Source organism: Rattus rattus, chromosome 6, assembly GCF_011064425.1.
Source record: "Rattus rattus isolate New Zealand chromosome 6, Rrattus_CSIRO_v1, whole genome shotgun sequence".
Taxonomy (NCBI): domain Eukaryota; kingdom Metazoa; phylum Chordata; class Mammalia; order Rodentia; family Muridae; genus Rattus; species Rattus rattus.
The window spans coordinates 25,265,594-25,292,942 of record NC_046159.1 but is presented as its reverse complement, the minus strand read 5'-3'; the positions used below and the strand labels follow the sequence as shown (position 1 = coordinate 25,292,942).

At 49.5% G+C, this 27,349-nt stretch overlaps 1 protein-coding gene across 1 annotated transcript in view; it reads right to left on the bottom strand.

Moving 5' to 3' along the window:
- Nucleotides 1–26,967, bottom strand: part of Iqsec3 (IQ motif and Sec7 domain ArfGEF 3) — a 95,424-nt gene extending 68,457 nt beyond the window's left edge. Inside the window, exon 1 of the mRNA XM_032905750.1 lies at nt 26,342–26,967. Within this exon, the coding sequence (XP_032761641.1) occupies nt 26,342–26,877 (536 nt within the window). The 5' untranslated portion in view covers nt 26,878–26,967. The remainder of the gene's footprint in view (nt 1–26,341) is intronic.
- Nucleotides 26,968–27,349: the final 382 nt, after the last annotated feature.

Below are 27,349 nucleotides of genomic sequence, written 5' to 3'. Positions count from 1 at the left end.
GAACCTACCTTGCATAGAGAGACATAATAACACAGAAAGTATATGTTTAAGCAAAAAAAAAAATCATAAGGAAACAACCAGAGCTTATGCCATAGGGAGATGTTTTTGAACAAAAGAGAAGACAAAGACGCCATTTCGAAAAAGATATGCTGGCATTGTGGTGTATTGGAAACTCAGTTTGAGGCTGGCCTGAGCCATTTGACAGGTTCAAAGCTAGCTAGTACTGTACAGTGAAGCCCAGTTGTTATAAAACAATGCTATTACAGGTCAAAGGCAGTAGACTGGGAAGGCGGTTTGCACCATGAAGAGAAGAAGTTATTAGGACATCGGTCTGATGTTTCCCGTATTTGATCACTTGGTCTAACTGGTGGTGCTGTTTGGGAAGGCTGCTGAACCTTTAGGATAAGAGGCCTGGCTGATAGAGGTGGGTAGGGAGCCCTTTCTGGTCCTGTCTCTTGCTTCCTGAGCTTCTAGCATATGAATAAACCCACACTACAAATCGACACCATCACAGAACAGTGGTTCCCACCACCATGGTTGAAGCTGCTCTGGTCCCCATGTCTTCCTTGCCATGCTGAGCTGTGACTTCTAAAACTGCCAAGACAAACCTCTTGTGTCTTACGTTGCTTCTCTCGGCTATTCTGTCAAGTTAGTAGTCTTTTTACACCGAGCTCTAATTCATCCACAAGGAAAAGGCAAAGCCAGGAGAGAAAAGTGAGAAACTAGTTCTTGGAAGAAGAGAAAAATCTAAGGCGCCAATAGATACATGAAGAGATGTTCCACAAAGCTTGTAACCGGCAAAATGCAAATTAAGCTAGCACTGAGGTACCATAGCCTATCCATCAGATGAGCAAACATTAACAAGATTGCTAACTCCCAGTGTTATAAAGCTGAGGGAGATGGGGCTCTCGGCTCTGCCTGAGTAGGTATGAATTCTTATAGCTGCTTGGGGGAATTAGAAAGGACGTGTCTTCCCATCCAGAAATACCACTTCTGGGATTTTATACTTGCGAGGACTCAAATATTTCTCAGAAAGGTATTTATTCCAAATTTTTAGGGGAGCATTGCTTTGTGGGAAGAAAGAACAGCTAGAAACAATACTCCAGGCAGCAAGGTGATAAACCTGTAGGACCTTCGTCCATACCTTGTAATTGCATGCCTGTCCAAAAGAACGAGCACTTTATCTCTTGGTCTGTGAATAGATGTCCACACTTAGGGCTAAATTGGAAAACCCGGAGAAATCTGGGAACCTCAATTGAGAAAATGCTTGCATCAGATTGACCTGTAGAGAAGTCTGTGGGGGGCATTTTCTTGATTAATCACTAACACAGGAGGGCCCAGGCTACGGGGGGAAGTACCACTCCTGGGCAGGATCCTGTGTTGTATAGAGAAGCAAGCTGAGCAGGCCACAGGACGCAAGATGGTACTCCCTGGCTCCTGCCTCCGGGGTCCTTTCTGAGTTCCTGCTCTGACTTCCCTCAATGATGAACCATTACATTGAAGTGTAAGCCAAATAAATGGTTTCTTTCTCAAGTTGCCTCTGGTCATGGTGGTTATCATAGCAATAGAATGTAAACTAGGACGTCCCCAAATGTGAATTCTACGTGTGTGCACTCCATGTTTTATGCGCAGACAAAGATGTTAACTTTGGGTCCTGCAACAGATGAAGCTGAGGAAAAAAAAAGAAGAAGAAGAAGAAGAAGAAGAAGAAGAAGAAGAAGAAGGAGAAGAAGAAGAAGAAGAAGAGGAGAAGGAGGAGGAGGAGGAAGGAGGAAGAAGGAAGAAGAGGAGGGGGAGGAGGAGGAGGAGGAGGAGGAGGAGGAAGAGGGGGAGGAGGAGGAAAAGCAGTACTTTGTGTGACAGTGACCACAAAAAACACCCAACTATAAATTCATGTTTATGTTATTACTGTAAATACAGTAAAACTGAATATATACTTGGATGGGAACAGAGAGTGTCAGAAACCAACACAAATACAGATGTCACTTCAGGAGTCACGTATGGGTTTTATCTGGAATCTTCTAGTTTAAAGGATTGTCAACTATAGTTTAAGATATAGCCCATGATTATAGATTTGTTAATTTGTTATTCAACTAATATGGCATTATGAAAGGGCAAGGGCTGAGGGCACAGCTCAATGAGAGAATGGAGGCTTAGCATGTCTAAGAGCATGAGTCCAACGTCTAATATGGCCAAAGAATAAATAAAAGGGAAACAGAGAAAATAATTGGGGCTGGGATGGTGGCTCAGGAGTTAGGTGCTTATCACCCAAACATGAGGTCCTGAGTTCCAGCACCTGGCTAGCACCCCAGCTGTTGGGGCACAGAGATAGGAGGATCCCCAGAAACCCCCCGGCCATCCAACCAATGTTCAATCAGAATTTGCTCCCAATGTCCCCTCGAAAATCTGCTTCTAACTACCCACAAAAAAAAAAAAAAACAAAAACAAAAGAAAAATCCATGGAGGAAGATATCCAGTGTCAACTTTGACTTCTGCATGCACAGGAACATGTGACATGTGAACATGTTACCCCCTACGGAGAGAGGGATGAGGAGAACAAATAATAATAATGAGGAGAAGGAGGAGGAGGAGGGAGGGAGAGAAGGGAGAAGAGGAAGAGGAGGGAGAGGAGGAGGGAGAAGAGGAAAACTAAATGGTTCTAACCACTCATCTACAGATGAGAACTGAGGCCCAGGATATAAAGACAATGTCTCTAGAATTGTCCTATGATCAGTCTTCTAGCTTCCCCCACTTTCTCCTTCAGCTTTGGCTTTCTGGGATAAATCAGAAACTTTATAGAAAACTGTCTGGAGCTGAAAGATATTGTAATAATATACAGAACTTCCTGGCTTGAGAAGGGGAGTTGAAGGAAGGCGTCTTACAGGAAGCAGATGGGCTCAGAGTCCCAACAATGGGAGGTGAGACTTGTAAACCAAGTGTTCAGGTAAACCCCTGCCTACACTTCCAGTCCCAGTCCACCAGCTTCTCCTATGTCCACGGGAGCCTTAGAGTTCCTGGCAGGGCCATCAAGCACATAGGCAGACAAGCAGCCCATGGCCCAGTCAGGGGATGGAATTTTAGGAATGAGAATTTACCAAGCCTCAGTTACCAGCTGACACAGGGTGCCTGAGGGGACTGCCTATCTCTAAGGCAGGCTGTGAGTTGCTCTGCTGTCCAGTCATGGAAGGCAGACCCCAAAGGGACCCAGACCCTTGGTTTTCAAACTGCACTGACACAAACCATGGCTGATACAAGCCTAATGTCTGGGAAGCCTTCCATTCTCCAGGTTTGACTAGTTGGCAATGCTGTTGGGGTTCAGTCTTTGTTTTCAGTCAATGCTTTGTGGTCCCTTGGAAATTGAGGTTTCCACCCCCCTTCCCACTGTCCCTCCATCCACTTCCCTTGAGCCTCCCCAACTACTCCCAAAGCTTCCTTCCTTGACTGAGGTTTTAGCCCAGGTTGAGCTGCAGGTTCAGATCCCTTTCCCTGCCCAAGGTCATGTTCCAAGTCCCCTGACCTGATCAGGCCTTAGCTTCCATGGGCTAAATGTTACCTAGAGCCTTTGCAGACTGCCCTTCCCCCTACCCTGAGGTAGAGTGTTAAGAAGGGATCCAAAGAGCCAACTCATTCTCATTATAGATGAAATGGGATCTACCAGGGGAAAGGTGCTTCCCCTGTGACCCCCATTCTCTGGAACTAATAGCCTGGGTGTGATCATGAGAAACACAGATGATTTAGGTTCTAAAATAGGGATACTCTACTAATACCTCTCCCAAACCTCTGAGAACATATAAACCACAGGAGATGGAATTCGACCCAGAGGACACAGAGGAGACAAGGGAACTGCATGTGATGTATCAGGAGTACTGGTCCTGGACAACAAAAGAGACATCAGTGGAAAAACAGGAAGAGCATAGGTATTGTTTCAGGTCTGAGTGATCAGGACGGAAGATAGATGACTGATAAGTGACAGGCGACAGATAAATGATAGTTAAATGTGGAAGAAAATACCACTAACAGTGTTTTATCACTTTATACTGTTCCTAAGTTTTTACACATACGATTGTTCATCTTTACAAAACCCCAACCCCCAACAAGACCCCCGCAGTAGAAAAAGAAACAGAGGGGCCTTGTGTTTGCGAACTGCTAATGGTATGTCAAGTTTACACGTGCTTACCTTTCTCCTCATGGTAACTCTTCATGGTGTGCACTGCCAGCCCCTTTTGTACAAAACAGAAAGGGCTAAGAGACTTGCCCAAACTTATGGCAGCACTAAACTCTCAGGGCCATGTGCTTGATCTCTTGGTTCCCAGCTAGTGACCATGGTGTTCTGGAAGTCTGTGGACCCTTTAGACATGAAGTCCAGCTTGTGAAGAGTCCACTCAGTTCTGGTTTGAACCAGAGATTACTGCTTCCAGGTCTGGCTACCATGCTAGGAGCCCAACCACACACTCCTGCTGGCACTGACTGAACTGACCCAGCCATTGCATCCTCCCACCTAAGTGATGGACCAACCCCTCCTTCACTGAAAATGTTAGTCAAAGTAAACACTTCCTCTCATAGGTAGTTTGCATCAGTGCTGGGTGAGGGCAACAGGAAAGGTGGTTAATACAGTCATGAGGCTGGCTGGTAGTTAAGGCACAGTGACAGCTCGACAGGCTGTTGCAGGGATTGTGCCCTGGCTCTACTGGGAAACTGAGATCACTGGGACAAGGCTGGATCTAAGTGCGTTGGCATAGGCCAAGGCTCCATTGTGGTTGCAACTGGGAGGAAGCCATGAGTAAGCTAAATTATAGCCTCATGTGATCTCCTCTGCTCAAGTCTGATGCTTACCCTGACGTTGTACCTGGTTCCCTAATCAATAGGTCACAGCTTCTCTTTTCTCTTTCTCTTTTCCTCCTTCTCTTCCCATCCTTCTGGAGAACCATACCCACCTGAGGGAACTGCGTTCCAGCGGCTGTGAGGGAACCCAAGAGACAGGAGGAAAGGAATAGCAGGTTTGCTCCTGGGGTTTCTAGGGTGGTACCAGCCCAAGGCTGTTTTAGGGCAGACCACTACAGCCTGTCCACGTGAATGGTCAGTGTTCCCGAGTATAGTCCGTATGTCCACAGAGTGCAAATGAAGCATTTCTTCTTGACCCAAGGTCTTGCCGTCATCCTATCCCAGGCTGGCTTGTGGTACAGCTGCAAGGCATTGTAAGTCCCCAGACATGGTCCCAATCCCAGTGTGTTCCTGAGTCACTTATCTGTTCTCGCTAATTTTACCAGGCCAACAGCAGCATCTGGCCTCGCAGGGCTTTCAAGAGGAACAGGTACAGCAGTGAACAGAAAGGCACACCATGAGGGGAAGGCCATGTAGGTGAGCCTTTCATTCCTGACCACAGCGTCGCCATGGCTGTATAGTTCTGGAAGTTCCACACTTGCAGTGGGAAGGCAAAAAGGCAGTCTGGCTGTCTCCTATAAAGTTAAATACACTCTTGCCGTATGCCTCCGCAACTGTGTTTACTCAAGATAAAAACACATAGGGACACAAAACTATTCATAGCAGCAGAGACACATAGTAGGGGAAAAGGGACAGCTTAAATGCCCATTTATCTGCTAAAGGGACAAGCAAGTTGTAACATAATTGTATAGCAGAATATATGACATGTAAAGGCGAACCAGCCCCAATATGGATGGATTTCCAATGTGTTCCAGTAAACCAAGGCCAGTCTAGAAAAGGCGGAGGGTCTGTTTCCGCCACACAGGAAAGGCCTGATTCAGAGGGAACACGGGTCATCTGGGGCCGTGGAAATGCTCTACATCTTGATAATGACAGCAGTTACACAGCGGCGGACGTCTGTCGGATCATATCAGTCCATGCCCTTAGAGTGAGTGGATTTCATTGTATATAATCGCACCCGAATAGAACTGATTTTAAAAGAGAAAAAGACCAAATCTGTGTCCCCCCCTTCTTACTTTTTCCAGAGGCTATTAAGCCGTTTCATCTTTAAATCCTCCCTCTACCCACAACCCCAGGTCACTTGAGTATTAACCTCCTTCCCAGCTGCGGGAGGAGATGCTGTATTTCCTGCTTCTTCCTGCTAGATTGCTTTTGCAGAGACCAGATGGCTCATCACTGAGCTGGAGGAGAGCAGGGGCAAGGAATGGGACAACAAGAAACCTAGAGGTGGGATAGTTGGATGGGAGAAACTAGGGAGCTAGGCCCGAGGCCCGAGAGTTCCTGGGATGTGTGGCAGAAATTACCTGAGCCGAAGACGGACGCCTGTGTGCACCCACAGCTCACTCTGGGACACATTGCATGGGATGCAATGATAGTTGTCGTAAATGAGGCTCCTGGTACCAAAATGTTTGTTTCGCTGAGTGGTGGGGATTTGACTCTGGGTGGGAAGTCACCACAAGAGAAAGTTAAGCCCTGTATAGAGCCAGGCTCTTTTAATGACTACCACTACTGTTAGTCTCTGCTCCAGGGACTGGCGGTCATAGCTCGCTGTAGACGTCGCTGTAGATGTCCTCTGCTTAGTGGCACTCTGACAGTGACATAGAAAGGTATGGAAGATCTCAGTATGGCGAGGGCTGACGGCACAGAAAGCAGTTTTAGTCTTCTCAGGGCCAGCCAGCTTCAGGGCCTTCCAGACCTTTCCAGGGGCTCTACCTCGAGCCCCTGTTGCTTTCTCACTTACTTTTCTTTGGGGTAAAACCTTCTCAGATCTTCCCACTCCTCGAATCAGGGGAAAGATGGCCAACAGAGTCCTAGGTAGTGGGCATCTGACTGTCCCCTTCAGCCAGACCTTTCTTGAGAGCACGCTGCAGTGCTCAGATATCGTCAGGAAGAAGAGACTGGTCTTGTGGTAACCCACCAGCCGCTCCAGGAACATCACAGTTAAGAGGAAAGTGGAGAAGGAAGACCATAAGCCTTCTACTTCGTGGAAGTATGATATGGTCTGTTTATGCATTAAAGCTGCTTACCCGGTTTAATTTAGGGGAGAGAAGTTTCTTTCATGGGGCAGCAACAAAAACAAAAGCAACTTGGGAGGCTTATACCTGAAATCTGAACACTGCAGACCAGCGTTTCTCAACCTTCCTGATGCTGCGACCCTTAACACATGTCTTCATGTTGTGGTGACCCCAACTGTAAAATTATTTAACTATAAATTTGCTACTGTTGTGAATCGTAATGTAAATATCTGATATGCAGGCTATCTGATATGCGATCCCCCAAAGGGGCCATGATCCACAGGTAGAAAAACCACTGCGTATAGAAGATGAGGTAAGAGAATTGCCGTGGGCTCATGGTCACTGTGAAGTAAGTAGCAGCCTCCTGGCCCGGTGAGCTGCAGAGCAACACTCTGTCAAAAGCCAACTCTACTTCCGCAAGCAAAACACGGAAACATTCTAATCCGAGGTCTCTGATCATCACTGAGAGACCTAGCCCCATCTCATTCAGCCCTGCCCTTGCAGAGAGGGGCTGCCTGCAGTGTCTCCTGGCAACCCACCCCACCTCACAGCTCTCTGCATACAGGGAGCCTTGATGAATATTCAGTCCTTCCTAATGCCTGGACTTCGAGGCAATTTCCTCTTGGTGGAAGGAACTAGTAAGGGATGTGTGGTTACCTCAGTCTGTTTTCTGTTAGTGTCACCAAATTCCTGATGTTGCATGTATAAAAAAAAAAAATGACTGGCTCAGGATTTTAGAAGTTGGGAAGTCCAAGTAATATGGCTAGGACTAGCTGTACCTAAACATGGCAGCTGGCACAAGATGTTGTGCGGTGTATGTGTGGAGAGAGGAGAGAGAGAGGGGGGGAGGGAGGAGGAGGGAGAGAGAGAGAGAGAGAGAGAGAGAGAGAGAGAGAGAGAGAGAGAGAGAAGAGAGAGGCAGGCTGAGCTAAGTTATGGCAGGCCACCCTTGCGGGACCTAAGCTGCCCTTGTGGGAATTAATCTATTGCTCAGAGACCAGCATTAATCCCTTGAAGTTCATGACCCAATCACTTCCTATTAAGTTCCACCTACTAAAGGTCACACCACCTTCAGATTTTATATATTGAGATATATTAGGAGTCAAGCTTCAGCACAAATTCTGACAGGGACAAACTACATCCGAACCTGTCGCCGAAACTGGACTTCATTTAGGAGTGGTATGGAGTGGAAAACGGGTTCAAACGCAAAGCATCTGAATGCGTGCTAGCTTAATCGATGGCGGCTGCTATCAGCATGTGCAACTTAGCCATTGTTTCCCTTCTCCATGTGGCCCTGAGTAACAGGGCCTCTCTATTCCCCCATCCTCTCTCCATCTCCTCCTGGCCTTCAAGCTGTTCGTTTCACAGGCTGTTTTGTTTTGGTGCAAACACTTGCTTACATCTCCAGTCACAACCCCAGGATTTCTCTTCTAGTTAACTCTCCTTTCCTCCCTGGCGAGCTCCCAGAAGGGTCAATGCTAAAGGATCCTCCCTTCCCTTTGCTCTCTTGTCCACCTGCTGGAATCTGAGCTCTTCCTCAGACCCTCAGCAGTACCTTCCCGTGGGCAGTCCCACTGATTTCATTGCCAAAATGAGGGAATTTTCCAGTTCCCAGTGGACTCAGTGCTAGCAGTCGTCAGTGCTCAGAACCTCCTAAAAGGACCCTCCATTCATGGTTTCTCTCCTTGGCAGAGGAGTGAGCTATTTTGCTTCCTGATCCTTTTTTTAAAAAATGGTAATAACAGGTAACCAGCACTGGGAGGAAGTCCAAACAGCTGCTCCAGAAAGACTCATGAGAAAAGGAACCTCTACCCAGCCTCAGCTGTCACCCTAAAGATGAGTCTTGCGACCCCCAGCCAGGGATCCCTTGTTCCGGCTCCACAGAACAGAAAAGAACTGTCTCCATTAAACATGTTGAGGTTTTCTTTAAAGTAGAGACTCCATTGCATGCTGAGTTTGGGGCTTGGTTTTGAGACACCGGTCTCACAGCGTGGTGTGGCTGTGTGCCTCTAGTCATGTGATACTGAGAGGGCGCCACCCATTCATGGGCAAAGAGATTTCACAGAGGCCTTGTCTCAAATCGCAGCAGAAGGCCTGGTTTCCAGAACAGCAGTAGGCTGTAGCTTTGCGAGACCTGCCTTCAGATGTAGTCTTCTTACTGAGATGGCTTTGGGTTCGAGAGTGGCTTCTCTGACCTCTTTCAGCCCGAGTTGCTCAGCTGTTAAAGAGACGCCCTGAAGCACGTACCTGTGAGCTCTCAGAGGCTCTCCTGATGACTGACTGGCTGCAACATCTGGCTTCGTTCCTGGTGCACATACCTGTGAGCTCTCAGAGGCTCTCCTGATGACTGACTGGCTGCAACATCCGGCTTCGTTCCTGGTGCATTGCCGAGGTTTATATGCATCGCACGGCTCCCTACACTAGAACGAGCTTTCCAGAGCCACTCCTGTGGCCAACTCATTTCTACATCCAATGCAGGACATGGCCGGGCACATAATAGAGCAGTCGCTACTTGTCACAGAATCCATAAATAAATCCTGGCTCCTGAGGGACTGGAAGCAATGGGGGAATCAATCGAGTGTACACACACACACACACACACACACACACACACACACACACACACACACACACCATGCACCAGTGAAATGCCGTAGACATATGAACTTATTCATCATTGCACTACAGGCTCAAGGCATATAATCCTTTTCCATATATCACCTCAGTGTGACCCTTGGGGAGATCCATTCAGAACAGAAAGTCAGTTTGCAAGTTGAGTGAGCCGAGCAAGTCTCAACTACCTTTCCTTCTCCCCTCTAGCAACCTCCCCTAGCCCCAGAAGGCCAGGGCTCATGCTACCTTCTCTGCTTCTACTTCGCAAGCCCGGGCACTTAGCTGTCCGGCTCGAAGTCTGGTTTAATCGGAGCCCCAGGAGCGAGGTGGCCTCTGGGCGCTAGGCTGGCAGCACCACATGAGTTACAGAGCTGAGCCTTCACCACATCCTGCCAGCTTCCCTCAAAGGATACCTCTTCATTACTTGGAAGAGATTGGAGCCAGGCTGCCGAGCAAAGATGACTCAATAGGGTGGATCGGGGCCATGGAGCCGGTGGCAGCTTCAGAGGCTGCCTTGCCGTGAGCCCTGCAGCTCAGCACCAGAGTTGCAGAAACCTAAAATTCACCTTCCTGCACCCTCAGGAATGGGGAAGTCAGGCCAATGACGAGACCTGTGTTTGTGCAGTGTTCTTGCCTCAGTAATGTCCTAAGAAGAGCTCTGCGCCTAATACATTCTTAATAGTACAGCCTGGTTAATACATTATGCTAATAACTATAATTACGCACTGGTGTCATTTGGATGATGGGAAACCAGAGTTAAGAGAGGGCTGATGACCTCTCCAGGACCCACGGCTAAGACTTCAGCTGTGCCTCTTGCCTAACTTCACACTGCCCCTGGTGTCCCCAGTATTCCACTCCTCTACTCCAGGCCTCTGTGGGGGGTGGGAGATGGGGGATGGCTTCTGGGCTGTGAATGGAAAAGCCTTGATTATGTCTTCCATAGAAAAATCTCTACAATTAGACAAAAACATTGGACCTCACCCAGCCAATCACCTGTCTCATAGCTTTAACCGACCTGTAAGTGCTAACTCTGCTCACAGTACACATCTAACTCGTAGGTTCATGGAATACCTACTTTCTTCTGATAAATCAGTCAGAATGTAACACTCAACATATTTGTGCACACCCGCTTTGGTGAGCAAAGACACACACACACACACACACTCACACACACACCCCTCTCTTGGTGCCAGCATGCCCATATCCACATTCCTAACTCCATGCACACACTCAGAGCCCTCATAAAAATGCAGAGTTCTCACCCAAACTTTTAGCCCCTCAAACATATTCTTGCACAGTCTTGCACACAGAAGCACATCTATACACACAAACACACTCACTCTCGGATATGTAGCCTCACACATCCAGACTTGCACGCACAGGATTGCATGTACATACGCGTTACCTGTTGGCACGTATACCAAGATCAAACCAAGGACGTTTTATCGCCTACATGAACCTTGACCATACACACCATGGACATAATCAATGTCCTGTGACGACCTGTAAGCCATCACCCTGTGGCTACATGTGGGTAACATTCACCAGTCCTGCCTGGCATGACAGAGATAAGCTGGCCAACGGCCAAGTTCACAGCTATGACAACATGAACAACTGTCATATGGGCATGGTGCCATTAGCCTTTTTGTCCCTAAACCCTGGTTTATATACCAGACTAGGCTTTGCTTGGGGGAGAGGGACTCTTCCCTAAGACTGAGGCAGCCAGGTCAGGATTTAACAGACTACAGAGCTTGTGTGCAGGGCTCTTCCTTTTTCCTCTATGGCCTTGGATAGGTCACTCTAATTTCTCTGTTCGTCAAACTCTGCCTCTGTGGAATACGGATAGTGATACATCACCACCGGAGCCATGTGGATAAACGAAGTAATAAATGCCCATAAATGCCATGCACAACAGAAATTAAATACTTCAGGACTGAATATGGAACGGCAGTGAGTGACCTCTCTTTTTGGCTCTCGGCCCTTCAGCTTTTTAATGTGCTACTGAATGACATCATTCCTCTGCTCAGCGACCCCTTGACTTCCCATGAGTCGTCCACCCAAAAGCTACTCTGGAAATCCCTTTCCGACCCTGGCTCCATTCATCCTTCCTGATGTTCCCTATCTAGGTCTCTATCCTCTCCTTCCTTTCTTGTTTCCTTAGAGCACACGACTGTCTTATAGCCCAGGGTCTTTGCACGGACATCTTTCCTATAGAGAGGTGTTTGTGCAGATTCAAGCCCGGGCGTTCTAATGTGTTCTAATGTGTTCTAATGCGTTCTAATGCTGGCAGCCGAGCTCGGCACCTGCTTTTTATTGTAGGTTTTAATTTTTCTCTGCTCAAATGTCACCTCCCCAGGGGGTCTTGCCTAACAGCACGCTCTCCCCCAACCCCCCACCCTTTAATTCTCTTTCCATTCTTATGAGCTTAGATGGCACATTCACAAGTTGCCTTGTGGTACTTATTGCTCATCTCCTCACCATGAGGAGATACGTACATGCACAATGGCCAGCCCTTTCATCTGCCGCTGAGTCTCCCGTGACAATGATGGCAGCACAGCCTGGTATGCCAGAGGCACTCAACAGATACTGTCTACCTGGGTAGACACTTGACTCCTCCCTGGGGAACATAACAAAATTGTCCATCCCCAGCAGAAATGCCCTCTGTTCCTTCTCTCCACTCCCTCTCCCTATCCAGCAATGCACTGGGTTTCTAGTCTTGTTCCATTCACGAAATTAGGGAGTCCGTGTTGGCAAATGAACGTATTGGGCTGACCTAGCCTAATGGTTTGTAAGCAGGGAGGGGCAGCAGAATCCCGGGGCTTAATTTGAATGCATTCCCTTGTGACCAAGTCCAGGGCGGATACCCAGACAGGTGCATGCTGTAAAACCTTCTCGGGGGAAGCTTGGATGTTTGCGACTGTACTCATCCACAGGAGGCAGGGGAGAAGAGAGGCTCTCCTGACCAGAGCTGCTGCCTGGGTTTCAATCCGAAGAGCAACCCCATGGGGCTGGGATTGTGGAATGGAGCAGACTCATTATGTTTTACTAGGACATATTGAAAGTCTGTAGGGCATTTATACAGCGCCCACCCCGTGGTAAGTGCAAGCTCACATTTCCTGTGCACTTACAGTGATTAAACAATTACTTTCCTCCGGGATTCGCTGATTGCTTTGCAGTGCTTAGGAGTTTTCCTGCAGTGGGTGGCCAGTACATGGAGCTGGCTGCCACGCTGCTGAATGGAGCATGCTCTCCTCCACTGTAAAGAGCAGTACCTCCAGTCACCCCAGTATTCACAACTCTTTACAACGAAAATTCATCAAAGAGATCACTTCACACGCTCTATGCAATCCTCTACACCCTGTCTTCCTGTTGCGCTCCTTCCCCGGGAAACTTCAAACACCGAGGGCTAATAATCTTCATCCCTGTATTTTGGTGGAATATTTTTTTCCCTTAAAACAAAAACCCCAGAAATAACATCATTTTATTCCGCCTGCATTTCTAACAGGTGAGAACTTTTAAAAGGTATAATAACAGTATCATTATCACACCTACTTAAATTAATGGTAATTCTCTAATCTCTGCTAATACCCTGTCTGCATGTAAATTTCCCTGGTTGCCTTGAAAATGTCTCTTTCCAGTTGCTTTCATTTAAATCAGGATGAAACTAGGCCCCCACATTGCATCAGGCTTGCTTTTTCTCTTAAGTCACTCTCCCTTCCCTCTGGAGCTCACCCCAATCATGCTTGCCCTCGCTCTCCCCTTTTCAAGGTCACAGCTGCTTAAATATTGCTGAAGGCATTGGTCGGTTCCTCCTCTCCTGCTAGGCATGGACATGTCAGCGGCGACAGCCTCTGCTGCGATTCCTGGGGCTTGCCAAGGTTTCTCACCCACATTCGTCAACTGTCTCTCAGCTCCTCCCCATTTCCCAGCCCTGGTATGTGCCAGGGTTCTGCCCTTGGTCCTCTTTACCCCCTCCCCTTCTCATTTAGTTATCCGTATTGTTCAGTCTGGAAGACTTAAAAGCCGACTCAGGTTTCTGTGTCTAGACCACCCAGAGGCCCAGTCGATATCGCCCCTGCAAGGGTCTGCTGGACCTCTCGATCTTCACCTGTCTGAACTTCAATACCAGCCTTTCTGATGACTTTGGCTGGACCTTTGAACTCATTCCCAACCTCCGTCTCTCTCAGGTGCATGCTGTAAGGTTAGGTTTAAGAAGGGCACAGAGCTGCATTGCCATTTGGGGTAAGAGAGTAGGGAATTACTAATGTCATATATGGACAGGCAGCCCTTGCAGGGTCCTGAAGAGCTTTCAGTCTCTCCAGACCAAGTGAGGTTTCTTTCTCAAGGTTTCTAAGGACCCAGTGCCACATAGCAAGTATCCAACTGACTTAAGTACCTACAATTCTGGTTTGTCTGGGATTCCTTTTTCTCCTCAGAGAGTCCATTGTGACTGACCACAGCCCACAGCCCACAAGCCCACAAGCCCACAAGCCCACAGCAAGTGGTCTGTCAAATGAGTGCCTGGAGAGGGTCTGGCTGCAGGGGTTGTGGCCTGGTCTGTGAGACAGTAGTTTCTGATCTAAACCACATTCGTCTACTTACTGGACAGCTCAGCACCACACTGACTGCCACTGCCTCAGTTCTGGCTACCACCGTGCTCTTCTTGGATTTTTGCAACCCTCCTACCTAAATTCTGTTTCTGTCTTCTCTCCAGTGTCTTCTCAACTCAATATCCAAAGTTCTCTATAAGGATTCTTTTCTCAAAATTATCCTAGGGGTCCGTTTTTCACAACAACAAGAAGTATTGGTATTGTTGGCAGAGGTCTTCATTATGGAGGCTGCATGGGGCACCTCAGCAAGCTCCACAGCATCCTGTGAGGGATGCATCCCAAGTGGGCCTTGACCCACTAAAGGTTGGCAGAGACATTATCTCCCAACAAGTCTGTCAGCCACTTAGAGTTCTGGGATGTCCATCTGCATTTCCAAAACTGACTGGAAAGGAGCAGAATCTCAGTTGAGAATCTCTTGCCAGATCTGCTACACCCTTCATGCTCCCTGTGATGATTGGTTTTGTCAACTTGGTACAGTCTTGATTCACGTGGGAGGGTAGTTTCAGTGAGAGATTGTCTAGATCAGATTGGTTTGTGAGGGATTATCTTGATTTCCTTAATTGAGGTGGGGGGGAGAGATCCACTGTTGGGTGGCACCATTCCCTAGGCAGAGGATCTTGAACTCTGTAAGACTGGACAAGGTGAGCTTAGCACACGGATACAATGTATCGATTCATTCCTGTCTGCTCCTTGACTGTGGATATAATGTGAAGAGCTGCTTCCTGCTGTCTGAACTTCCCACAAGGATGGAGTGTAACCAGAATGTGTGAGTTAAAAGAAACTCTAAAAAAAATTAAACAAACAAACAAACCCTTTCTCTCCTAAGTTGCTTTTGCCAGGGTATTTATATTACAATATCAGAACTAAGATAGCCACCAAGTTCTCTGGTTTTGCCTCAGACTATGGTCCCTGAAAGCTTAGGCTCTTGTCTAGCTGTACCTCAGAAGCTACCCCCTTCCTCCAGCTCTCGGTGTAGAGACTACCTTGCCTCTGTGTGTGTGGGGGGGCGGCTTCCCAACATCTGTTCATATCCCACATTTCTTACTTCCAGTCTTCTCTACTTACCCTTTCTCTAGGGCAGCTAACTCACCAGATACACTGAGTTTCATCATTTTATTGGGGGGCACTTCTGCAACCCTGAGAGCAAAGGGAGCCCCAAAGAACAAAAGCAGAGTCTTCTTTTCACCCAAGAAACAGTCTCCCAGGATCTTCAACTGCAATTTACCAATGTTCATAGTATGGTGTGTGTGTGTGTGTGTGTGTGTGTGTGTGTGTGTGTGTGTGTGTGTGTGTGTGTGTTTCAAATGGAGGCCCTCAGTAATGGCTGCCTGTCTCTCACCCCTCTTGCTAACAGGAAAGCATACACCAAATGACCACAAGCTGTCCAGAACGTGGCCTTCCCAAACTACCAGCAGGTTCTGAGGAGCCGAGATGCATGGCTATGCCGTGAACTCAGTAACTATTGAGGTGGTTCTTTTGATAACAAATGTGTGTGGGGGGACTAAGTACAGAACAGCAGCTCGTTACTACAATCTGTATAAGAACAACTATGTATGTATGTATGTGTGTGCATGTATGAGCTGAGAAAACTGCTCATACTGGTTTCTGTGAGATGGGGGTAAGTGTGTGTGTGTGTGTGTGTGTGTGTGTGTGTGTGTGTGTGTGTGTGTGTGTGTGTGTGTGTGTGAAAGAGAAAGGGAAAAGAAAGGGAGAGGAAGAGGGAGAGAGATTGGGGTGGGGGGAGTATCGGACTTTGGCAAAACCATCTAAGACCACTTCATGCTGCATCTGCCTTTTCTTCCCTTTGTCCAAAGAGGATCCCCAGGCAGACCTGGGTTAGACCTCAGAAGGCCAAGGCAAGGGCACCCTCAGCACCAGGTGACCAGCCCTGCCAATTCTGAGGAGGTGCAGACCACCATGCTGTGATGGAGGGGATGGGTTGTGAAGGGATGGAGAGCGAGTGAGGGGAGGGGTGAGGGTAGAGGTTGGTGGGGGAGGGAGAGAAGGCTGGCTGGCGAGCCTGGGGAGGCTGGAAAGTATGGAGGGGCACCCGGACAGTTGAAAGCCTGGCAAGGGGCCGGGGATGGGTGGAGGGGGCGGGTCCGCACCGGTGAAGACTGCTCTTCCCCTACGCGTGTGACTCAGCAGCGGGCACGCGCGGGGAGGCGGGGGCGAGCGGCTTCCCCGCGCCTGGGGTACCCGCCCCCGCGAGGGAGCGTGATGCGGGTGCGCAGAGGGGGCGCGTGGGCCGGGAGATCCTCGTCAGTAAGCCAGCCGCCCACACTCTCAGGCCCTGCCTCCGCTCTCGCCCCCAGCCGGGAGTCCCAGGAGTGGGTGGAGGAGGAAAGGTTTTCCTGGATTTGTCCGTGGCTTGGGGACCAGGCAGCCTATGGGGGTCTGGCGAGTAGTGTGGGTGGGCATCTCTAGGCTCAGGAGGGAGGCCGGCTGGCTGGCTGCAGAGTCCCCTCCTGCTGCTCTTTAGCCTTGATGACCACAGGGAACCCAATGGAAATTTCCAGGGTTCTTTGCTCTGGAAGCCTCTTCAGGATTCCCCTTCATTCCACCCTCCAGAGGTTCACCTGCCACAGTTCCCCTACTCCCAGAAAGAGAGCGTTTAGTCGGGCTACCTTCCCAAGGTCTTGCCTTGAATTGTCTTTCACACCAAAGGCTCTGCTTCCTTATTCTTCGTGAGCTGAAGGTACAGGCCGAGGAAGGAAATGATTGGCTCAGTGGAGTAGGGCAGAAATCATGGCCCAGGCAAGCGGAGGATTTGCTGCAAGGCTGCAACTGGGTCTGTGAGGGTAGACTGGTATCTTGGAGGCAGGGTCAGAATCCGGATGTGTCAAAGGATAGTGTTGTCAGCCCTCGGAGGTGGTGTGTGTGTGTGTGTGTGTGTGTGTGTGTGTGTGTGCGCGTGTGTGTGTGTGTGTGTGTGTGTGTGTGTGTGTGTGTGTGTGTGTGTTACTGAATAGCATGAAATAGTCAAAGCTGCTGAGTAGGGCCTCTTGTATGCGGTGGCTCTGCAAGGGAAATCCTGATGCTAGACCCAATGAAACAATTCCCAAATGCTTCGCAGAGTTTTCGCTTCTATTGTTTTTTTAAATAATCATTGTGTTAAATTTTAGGACTGATTGAAAATTGTGGTAGATTGGAACCATTCATCAAGGCAGAGATTGCGGAGTTCCCTGCCTGTGCCAGGGATGGGAGCGCATTCCTGACTGCTGGAAGCAGGAGGCTGGTTTGACCTGGCAAGTTAAAAGAGAGGCGGCTAGTTAGTGCCAGCCCCTGGCCGCCAGACAAGTGGGGAGAATCTGCAGAGAAAACAGGTTTCTCTCTAATGTATTCCGCTGTACTGTAACATTCGAGCTCTGTATCCCTATACAGAGAACTCCTGGGCACAGCTCAGCTGCGGCAGCACTGCCCACTTTCTAGGGGGCCTTCCTCGGGGATTGGGGGTGTCTAGGAATCCTGCCTTTCCCAGATAGAATACTAGTGACAGGAGGATGGGTGTGGAGGTCCGGTTTTGCAGAGGATTACAGAGGTGAGGTGGCTAGCTGGGGATGTGGGGGTGAGGAAGGAGAGGGAGGGGGAGGGAAGAAGCTTGTCATGAAGACGGCTTTCTGATAGTACCGAATTGACCAGACTTGGGGACCTGGAGGGGAGGATGGGGGGCAGTGGATAGAGAGGTGACAGCTGACTCTGCTGGGCCCGCACAACCCTTCACCTTCAAGCACATTTCAGTAACGCACTCACCGAGCCTCACAAACAGCCCCCCTCCCAACCATGTGAAAGTCCACCATTGGGATCTTAACGTCACCTAGGAGATGTTCCAAGGAATGCTTGGCGGAGGAGCAGGACTAGAGGGTTCCTATCATGTCCCAGGCAGAGGGTGACTCCCCAACTCATCCTCCATGTCTGTTTCTCCTCTGCCTTCCTCCCTCTTCCTGGGGTGAAGAAGGATGGAACCTAGAGCTTCCTGTGCGCTCTCTACCACCAGCCACATCCCAGTCTTTTCTTCTCCCAGAGAAAAGGACTCCATCCTGTAGACATTTTCTATTGCTCTTTCCCCTTCCAAAGGGTATGTGTGTGATTAAGACAGTCATTAGCACCTTTTCTCATGCTTGGTTGCTGGTGCATTCTCTAGGCTAGGAGGCTAGTCAGAGGCTAGGAATGAAGGGAGAGGTGAACTCCCTTTGGTCATAGACAGGAACAGTGGGATCCATTACAGACACAGGTGCTGCCTACCGTACACTTCGCTTGTATACCAGCCCGGAGTGCTGAACCCCCAGATCTGCTCTTTGCACATGCTCAGATGAGGGGTAGTAAGCTCAGTGCTGTTGGGCTAGTTGTGAGCTACAGGGAGAGGGGTTTGCCTTCTGATCCGCTCTTCCTCAAACCTGATACCATCCCCTTTCTCTCCATCCACCCCAGAAGCCAAGAACCCACTTGGCTGTGTGGACACTGGCTTTTTTTTAAACCAACTTCCTTTTATCGGGGACTGGCTCAGTGCTGAACCCTGTGTCCTACATCTTCGGTTTCATGGCCCATCAACCCCTGCTTGCTGCTTGTCCATACTTCCTGCTCTGTAGCAATACCTAACACCGCCACGGGACATTTTGCCATCCCTAACATCATCTCAAGATCCTTGAAAAGAGCTTTTCCAGCACCCTGATGCTGCTTCAGTCCTTCCTTTGTGGCTTTTGTGGCAGAGGTGAGGCTCACAAGGGAGTCTGTCCTCGATAACCCACATATAACAAAATCACCCCTGTGAGCAAGACTTGTGCTTTCCCTCTTCCCCTCAAGGGGTTTCAACTCTTACAACACATTAGTGGACTTCAGATATGCTTAGGTCCTCAGCAGCCTCTTTATGGCCCTTTATGTCTCTGAGCCTCCTGCCTTGGCCTTCAGGTAACCAGGACCTTCATGTAGCTTCCTCTCAGGTTAGCACTGCCCTGGGAATTGTCCACATCACACTTCGATGTGGAAGCGGAGAGACCGATAAAGCTGCAAGGATAGTCTTTATCTTGTCCTAGCAGGGGCATTTTAACAAAAGAGAGACTCTGGGAGTGCTCAAAACAGTCTCTGTGGTGTTGTGGCATGGAGGGGTGGGGATTCTGTAGAGCAGCCGTGAACCTCCCACAGCCCATGAACCCCGGAAAGTAGCTACAAGTTTGTTTCTGAGCCCCCATGGGACCATGAAGATGTCCCATCTGTCATCATGAAAAACCAGAGGAACAGGATGAAGAGTTAAGGGAGGGGGTAGTTAGAGATGGGACTTGCAGGAAGGTGGGGGTCTGCAATTGGAATGGAAGGTTAATTAATAAATAAATTAGTGAAAAAAAGAGTGAGCTCTAAACCCAGTCCTGCAGCTAACTAGTTTGGAAGCACCAGACATTTCCCCTCTGACTTTCATTTTCTCGTTTGTGGAGGAAGCCTGGACCAGGTGGCCTTAGAGCATCCTTCTAGTGCTGACATTTGCTTGATTCCCCAGAGGGCCCCATGACGTCCTTTAGTCCTTGTAGCTCTGGACGAGATGAAATAACGTGACGGCAGCACAGAGCACGGGACCTTCTCAGGGAACAGACTCTGCATACCCTCTGTCCATAGCAGTCTGCCACGGGGGAGGGACAGGTACCACGCAGCAACACAGCATTGGCCTTAGTTACATAACCCTCCTGATCCCAGCAAAGAACAACAACAAAACAGCCTGTTCCCAGATCACCGAGAAACACACACACACACACACACACACACACACACACACACACACACACACTTGTCATTAGGGGCTTTGTAGCCACAAGCATCTGTAAGAGAATCTGAGAATCTTTCAAGTGTGTGTGTGTGTGTGTGTGTGTGTGTGTGTGTGTGTGTTTCCTAGAAGTATCTCCTTTAAGAAAACTATTTGAGAGACGTCTCATATCCTTTAGTTGTGATGGGAGAGGTTAGGGTCCCCACAGTACCGTCACGTCATTTAGCGTCAAAAGGGCCTCTTGTCTTTTTGGTCTCTCTCCCTGCTTTCTCTCCACCTCTGTGCGGGTTCCATAGTGAAGATCTAACCTCCATCCCCAGTAGGAGCAGAAGGGACTCAGTGATCCTGCTTTTTTCTGGACATGGAAGAATCTCCCAGGCTCTATCCCTGAGGGTCATTGTTCTCCCTGGCAGGTCACTTTGCCTTTCCTTGAGGAGACTGTGGCTTCCCATTTTAGGAAAAATGGCAGAGTTCCTTCTTCTCACCAGAGGGCATGGTGATGGCCGACGTGTCTTTGATATCCTAAGGGAAGGGCAGACAATCTTAAAGTGCTGCAGGAGAGCTTGCGGCGGGCATAAGATGCATTTTCAAGCTGTGAAGTTGTCACCTCTCATAGAGATCACAGACCATGGTGGCTTTGTCCTGCCTGGCTGTTTGACAAGGTCGAGCCGATAGTCACAGCTCTGAACTACTCTGGGTGCCTATTGTTCATTGGTAGAGGAATAAAAGAACAAGGGACACATGTCCAATGGTGACCTAATAGAGCAGAAGGAACCTGAGTGTGGATCTGGTCTATTCATGTTATCTGAGAGTAGACGATGCATTCTTCCTTCCTTGGTCTTTGTACATTGAAATACTGTGCTGTATTAAGTACTTAATAAGAGCCCCCAAATAGTGTTAAGTAAGTAATAATTAGGAGTTCTTAAGGACTGAAAGAAGAAAGTGGGATGAGGTGAGGTCTCCCAGCGATAAGACTGGACTCCTGCCTGTGTGTGCCTCTGAGATCCCACGTTCTCGGGTGCTTAGACCCTAAGTGTTCTGGGCTTCAGGGGTTCCCCAGCTTTCCAGCTGAGAGCTCCAGCTTGTCTCCTCACTGCACTCCTGTCTTTTTCTTTCCGCAAAGGCTTTCGGAGCTGGAAATGAAGCCCATCTGTCCCCTTCCAGCACAGCAAGGAGAAGCCCTTTGCAGCTTCTGTAGAGACTGGCACTTGGTGCTTTTCCAGAGTGAAGCAGAGAGTTGCTGCAGTGTCCTGAGCTTGGAAGCCTGCCAGAATTCTCCTGGTTGAGAACCTGCCAGTGTAATGAGTGTCCCCAGAACCTCTTATGAAGCTGCTGCCACACTGTGTCCTGGACCATGGAGTTTATGTCTGGACCCACCCGTATGGGGGAAAAAATGTTCTGGCTTCCCACTAAGGGAAGTTAGTATAAAAATCTTTAAGTGGAGTTTAAATTCAAGAGTTAGGTTTCCTTTTAGACCTTGGCCCCAGCTATGGGTCCTAGCTTGCTCTTCTATTTCATATCCTAACTCCTCTCCTTCCCTCCCCACCCGCTCCTAACCCAATCTCTCTCTCTCTCTCTCTCTCTCTCTCTCTCTCTCTCTCTCTCTCTCTCTCTCTCTCTCTCTCTCTCCTTAGGAAGTAACCTTTGGGAATTCAGGCCGCCCAGATTCTTGCTGAATCAGCAGTACCAACTGCTGTGCCTCTTGCTTGGGTTGGGGCCAAGAGGGACCTGTGCCAGGATGGCTCTGTGGGGCCCTGTGTTGTTGCCCACACAATATGGGAAGAAATGGGGGCAGGAAAGGGTGCATGGGGTGGGGTATGGCTTGAGTCTTGAAAAGCGTGGGGTCTCGTTGCTTGCTTGCTTGTTTGTTTCTGGATTGAAAGGCAGAGGGAGGATCGGTTTGGACCATTGCAAAGGTCTGGCGTGCACATTTTATAAAGATCTGCTCGGTACCAGATTCCAGGAATGCACAAAAGGTTTCACTCCCTCCTCGAGTGAGCCTTCCTCCAGCCCCACTTTCTAGCTAGTTTGGTTGGAAGCCTCTGCCTGTTGATGGCAGAAGATGGACGGGATGTGTGGTTAGACAAAGGTGTGAGCTTTGGCAACAAGGCTTGTCTAGGCTCAAGACATGCTGAGGCTGCCCCTACTCACTGACATGGCTCAGGCAGGGACACTCTGTCAGAGAAAGGAGTGATGTCTGCATGTAACACAGATTTATCCCAGGGCTGAATCTGATAGATGGCTTCCTTTCTGGCTATCTTTGGCTCTTACTATTTTCTGACACAAACCTTCACCTCTAGCCAAGAAACCTTTCCATCTGGTTCCAAATTTCTCTGTATGCCCAGTATTTTTGCTCTATAACATTCAGAGAGAAGAGGGCTCTAGGCAGCTGCAGAATGCTTACCCTTGCTTAAACATCTCGATGTGTCTCGTTATATGTCGTGTGAGGACCACTTGCTTCCTGTCTTTCCACAGCACAGAATTCAGGCTTTTAAGCAGACTGAACACCTGATACATTTAGCTCACGGATAGAACTCCACACTCCGGAGAGCTTTCAGGGTGAGCCAGCCAGACACTTGCCACCTTCAGGAAGACCACCCTCACTCAACAGTAGAAATATTTGCTCCAGTCAGCATCCTAGGCAACTCCAGCTAAAAGGCATATGCATAAATCATTGAGCTGTTCCCAGGCCCTAGGCTGCATGATACTAAGGAGCTCTAGAGATGACTGATGATGTGTTTAATGTGGTGCTGGGGGGGGAGCTCAATGCTAGAACATGTGCTTAGCATGTACAAAACCGTGGGCACGATCTCCAGTAGGAGAAAAAAAAAGTGAACAGAGGAAGAAAGGAGAGGGAGAGGGAGGGAGAGGGAGAGGGAGAGGGAGAGGGAGGGAGAGGGAGAGGAGAGGGAGAGGAGAGAGAGAGAGAGAGAGAGAGAGAGAGAGAGAGAGCATTCAAGAAGAAGAGGGGAGGAAAAGAATAGGAAAGGGAGGAAAGTAATGAAGAAGGGAAAGGTGCTCCAGGAGGGGGAGGGCTGAAGAGACAAAGCCACAGTAAGTACTAAGGGGACTTGGACTTTCACATTGAGTCAGGGAGCTTGGAGGAAAAGCTGAATTTGAAGCACAATGCCCAAACCTTACCTCCATGTGAGTAATCCACCTGCCTCTGGGACTGGAGACACAGGCAAGCCCTGGGATCCCAACTGAGCGTGTGATTGAGTGAGTGGGCAAGTGTGCTGTAATAGAAGCCATGGCCACAAAGGCAGCACAGGGCCATATGCGTCCATGGCAAGGGGTCTTTTCCAGGTCAGGCTGAGACCTGGCTCCAGCCAGGAAAAAGATAATAATCAATTTTGTAGATGCTGTGAGCCTTGATTGAAAAAAAAAAACAAAGAGGAAGAAGCTATGTTTTCGGCCTCCATTAAATAGCAGAAACAGTGGGGGCTTGCACTAGCAGGAGCGGGAAGCAGACGGAGAAAGGATGCTAACCCCTAGGGCTTCTGTAATATGACTGTAGTCACCCGCCTCCACACTGCTGCTTTCTTAGCTTGCATCCCAAGGCCAACCCCTTTGTGTGTCCCCCAGCTGAAGGAGGGAGAGAGGCCAGGCTGCACACTAATCCCTATAGATGGTCACTGACTGATCCATCATTTCCCAGCTCCTGAGCTCCTGAGCTCTTTCCCAGTGTTGGGCAGGAAGAGGAATTAAAGAGAGAACAGACTATGTGGCCGGTTTGTGTGTGTGTGTGTGTGTGTGTGTGTGTGTGTGTGTGTGTGTGTGTGTGTGTGTGTGTGTAGATAGTATCTAACAATGTCTCACACTTTGGACCTTTTACCCATCTGTATCACCTAGGTAGACCCACATTCTCCTGTAATGAGGACAGAGAGGAATAAGCAAAGCTTTGCAGAAAACTTGTGATCTGAATATCTTCCTCTCCCGTTTCTTCCCCCTCTGCACAGCAGAGAACTGACTTAGCAGAAGCATGAGATAGAGACCAGGTGGGGCTTGGGGGCACAACTGCTGGTTCTGGTCCCTTCCCTCACCCTATACTTGGAGGTCTCTCTCTACCTGCTGGCTCCATCTAGCCATGCCCTGTGGAATAAGTGATGCACAAAGGATAAACATCCACGGGGACATGGATTGAGGACAGAGTGAGCTAAATACTTAATGAGCCACAGTGATTCATTCCAGAGTTCTATGGGGGAAATGTCTGTTGAAGCCAGGCAAAAACATGGGAGAGAAATAGTATTCCAGGGGCCTCCATCCATCCAAGGTATGCTTTACTTCACAAAGAAGGGAAGAAAGTTGCAGGGGAGTGAAGTAACTATGCTCTTACTCTTGATGTTTCTGGGTATCTAGGCCTGGTGAGAAGCTATGGAGAAGCTAATGGTATGATGAACCTCTTCATTGCCTGACACAAGTTTCCTAGTCAAATGTTCCCAGCAGCTTCCGCTGCCCTTCGCCATGCTGGTTGGCTCTTATTTTTGCTCCATGGGAAGCAGAAGCAGGGTAGAGAACACAGAGCGACAAGGATGTCACATGGTATTGACATGTCAGGCTGGAGAGGAATCCAGGTGATTCCTCAACCTCTGGACTCTATATTCCTCAGTTTCTATAGAAAGCATCAGCTCTCTAGGACCCTTTGGGGGCCACAGAGAAGTCCTTCTTCCAAGATCAAGATCTGACATCAGCTCTTATCAATCACAGCTTCCCAACAAGTTGCAAAGATACTGAGGCTGTAACAGGAGAGAAAGAGGACAGCAGATATCATCAGGAGAGACTTTAAGAGAAGAATTCTAAGTACCAGACCTCTACGGCTGCCCCCGTTCTCTCTGTTGGGGGGAAAAGACCATATAATATCTTGGAAGAATGTTGCCTTTAGCTGAGATGTGAGCATTGAGGAGAACCTGATTCTCTGGTTTTCAGGCCAGAAAAGAAAAAAGAGAAAGCCATAAAACTGAAAGGCAAATAAACCACAGAGCATTTTCTTGGGTCTTGATTCAGATGCTTCAGGTCTCTCAAGCCAGATCATCCTAGACCTCCACCCCTGAGCACTTACGCTTCTGGCCAAACCTACTCTGTGATCAAGCATGCTTGGTTTACCTTTTCAACTCCACCTAGATGGGAAAGGATAGTGAGGTAGGGGCAGAGAAGAGGCGAGCTTTTAAGTAACGCAGCCAATCTTCACAAGTGTCTTCCAGACATAAAGCACATGTGAGTAGAGATGAGGCACTCGGCTCTCCTCACTTGCCCCTCCCTCTCCTGTAGCATCACATCATCAAGGCCAGGGCTGACCAGGTACTGATGGCCACAGGGCTGTTCTTCCCTCACTCGTCTAAAAAGAAGCAATACTGACAGACCACCAAGCTCTCCCAACACAGAGGAGAAAACAGTCCAGCCCCCTTCATCTCTTCTTCCCATGTTCCTATACCATGGACCTCACAAGTGAAATCTCGAGGCCCTAGACTCTGCATGGGGACAATTAGCATTCTCCTGGAATCCAAGATGAGGTTTCCTAATAACCAAAGGGAAAGGGCTTGCCATAAGAGGCCACAGCAGAGATTTAGAGAGGCATTGCATTCAAGAAATTGCTTTCCAGCTGTCTCTGATCTCATTGTTCTCTTCCCACTACCTGAACCCAGATGAGCCTCTGAGTCAGTGGAGAGCTCCAGCCAGGTGAGCCCTCAAGCTGTAACAGAGACATCCAGGAGTCTGGAGGTTGTTTCTGTGTAGCCTTCGGCACCGTAGGGACTCAGCATAAAGATGTTCACTTGGGTCAGAAGGGAGAAGGCTTCCCCAAGTGAGCCGCTCCTGGCTCTGACTGCCACTGCATCAGATAAAGAGACAGCTCCTTCCCCTGGGCAGTGCTATCTCCCACCATTCCTCTTCCTGAATCCTGCTCCCCTGCCTCTTCTCATCCCCTCCCGTTCTTTGCTTTATCCTACCCACTCTAATCCTTGCTGCTGGACCCCAGCTCCTATAAAGCCCTTAAACCTGATCAAGCCTATCTTCGCTCTTTATTTAAACAGTTGTACTATGCAAACTCCCTTTCGAATTTTTCCTGGCTTAAATCTTTCAATGGTCCCCTGTTTGGCTTAATTTCCCCCCCAACTTCCTTCCAATTTTTATTTTCTTTAGTTCCTGGACATTAGCAATATCCCCACCAGTTAAAGCCCATTCCTCTCATTCTTTGCCCCAAAGATGGTCCATATACTTCCTTTTGCTCCAGCCACCACAAACCTCCCAGAGCGGATCCCAAGCCCTCCTTTGCGGGACTCTCCTTGACACATTTTTAACCAAGGCATTTTGCCCGCTTCACTTCACAGTACTCAAGTCCTTCACTCTTACACGCAGATTTTCCCTATTTCCTCACACCCACTTGCTTCTCCCACCTCCTCGTCCCCACTCACTCGGGTCTCCTGCTCAGGACGCCCTTGCCGAGGGCGGCGGGGGATGCGTGCTGAAGCAGGGCTCCCGCGGCAGCACAACAACTCGAGGGACGCTCCTTCTCCTTGTCAGCTACGGCCCCGGGTGCCACCGGGTGCTGGTGGGGCGACTGGGGAGTCTGAACCCTGCTGCTGGGGGCCGGCTGGGGCTGTGCCAGGAGCTGTCCGTGGTGCTGAAGCGGCGGCTCCGGCGTGGCGGGTATGAGCTGTCCGTGGTCCTGAAGCGGTTCCTGGGCCGCAGTGGCGGCCGGAGCAGTGGCTGCAGAAGCCGGCAGTGGGGCAGACGGCGGGGGAACCAGCCCAGGCGGAGGCTGGGCTTGCAGCAGCTGCTGGTGTTCCCACAGGCTGCGGTTCTCCGCGCTCAGCTCGTCTAGACGCCGCTCCAGCTCATCGATGCGCTGGCGCTGGGTATGGATGAGGCTTTGCTGGTTCTGCACGATGGCCGTGAGCTCCTTAAGGTAGAGCACGGCGCGCACCGGGTTCTCCAGCAGGCTCTCCATGCCGCCCGCCGCCGCCTGCGCCCTGCCTGCGCCTAGGCGGGCGGCGGGGAGCGTGAGCGCGCAGGAGCCCAGCAGCCCAGCAGCTCTGTCGGTCGGTGGCCTCCCTCCCTCTCTCTCTCCCTCCCCTTCCCGCCGTCGCCTGCGCGTCACCGCCACACAGGCATTCGCACACGCACTAAGGGGCGGACCGGCGCCAGGGCCCACCTCCCACCTCTGGGCTTCCTGAGGAATTCTGCTTCCCGCGGGGGCGTAGGGGAGGCGGGGGCGAAGGGAGAGCAAAGGGGAAGAGGTTCGGTCGAGCAAGATACTCTGTGAGATTCCAGGATGGAGATCAGTTCTACCGGCCAACCCGAGCAGAAGAGCTGGGAAAGTGCTAGGGAACTAAGACAAAAAGGAAGCCTTCTGAGAAAAAGGAAGAATAAGGAGGGGGGGGGGGGGAGGCTGGTACTGACGAAGAGAGGCATATAGGCAC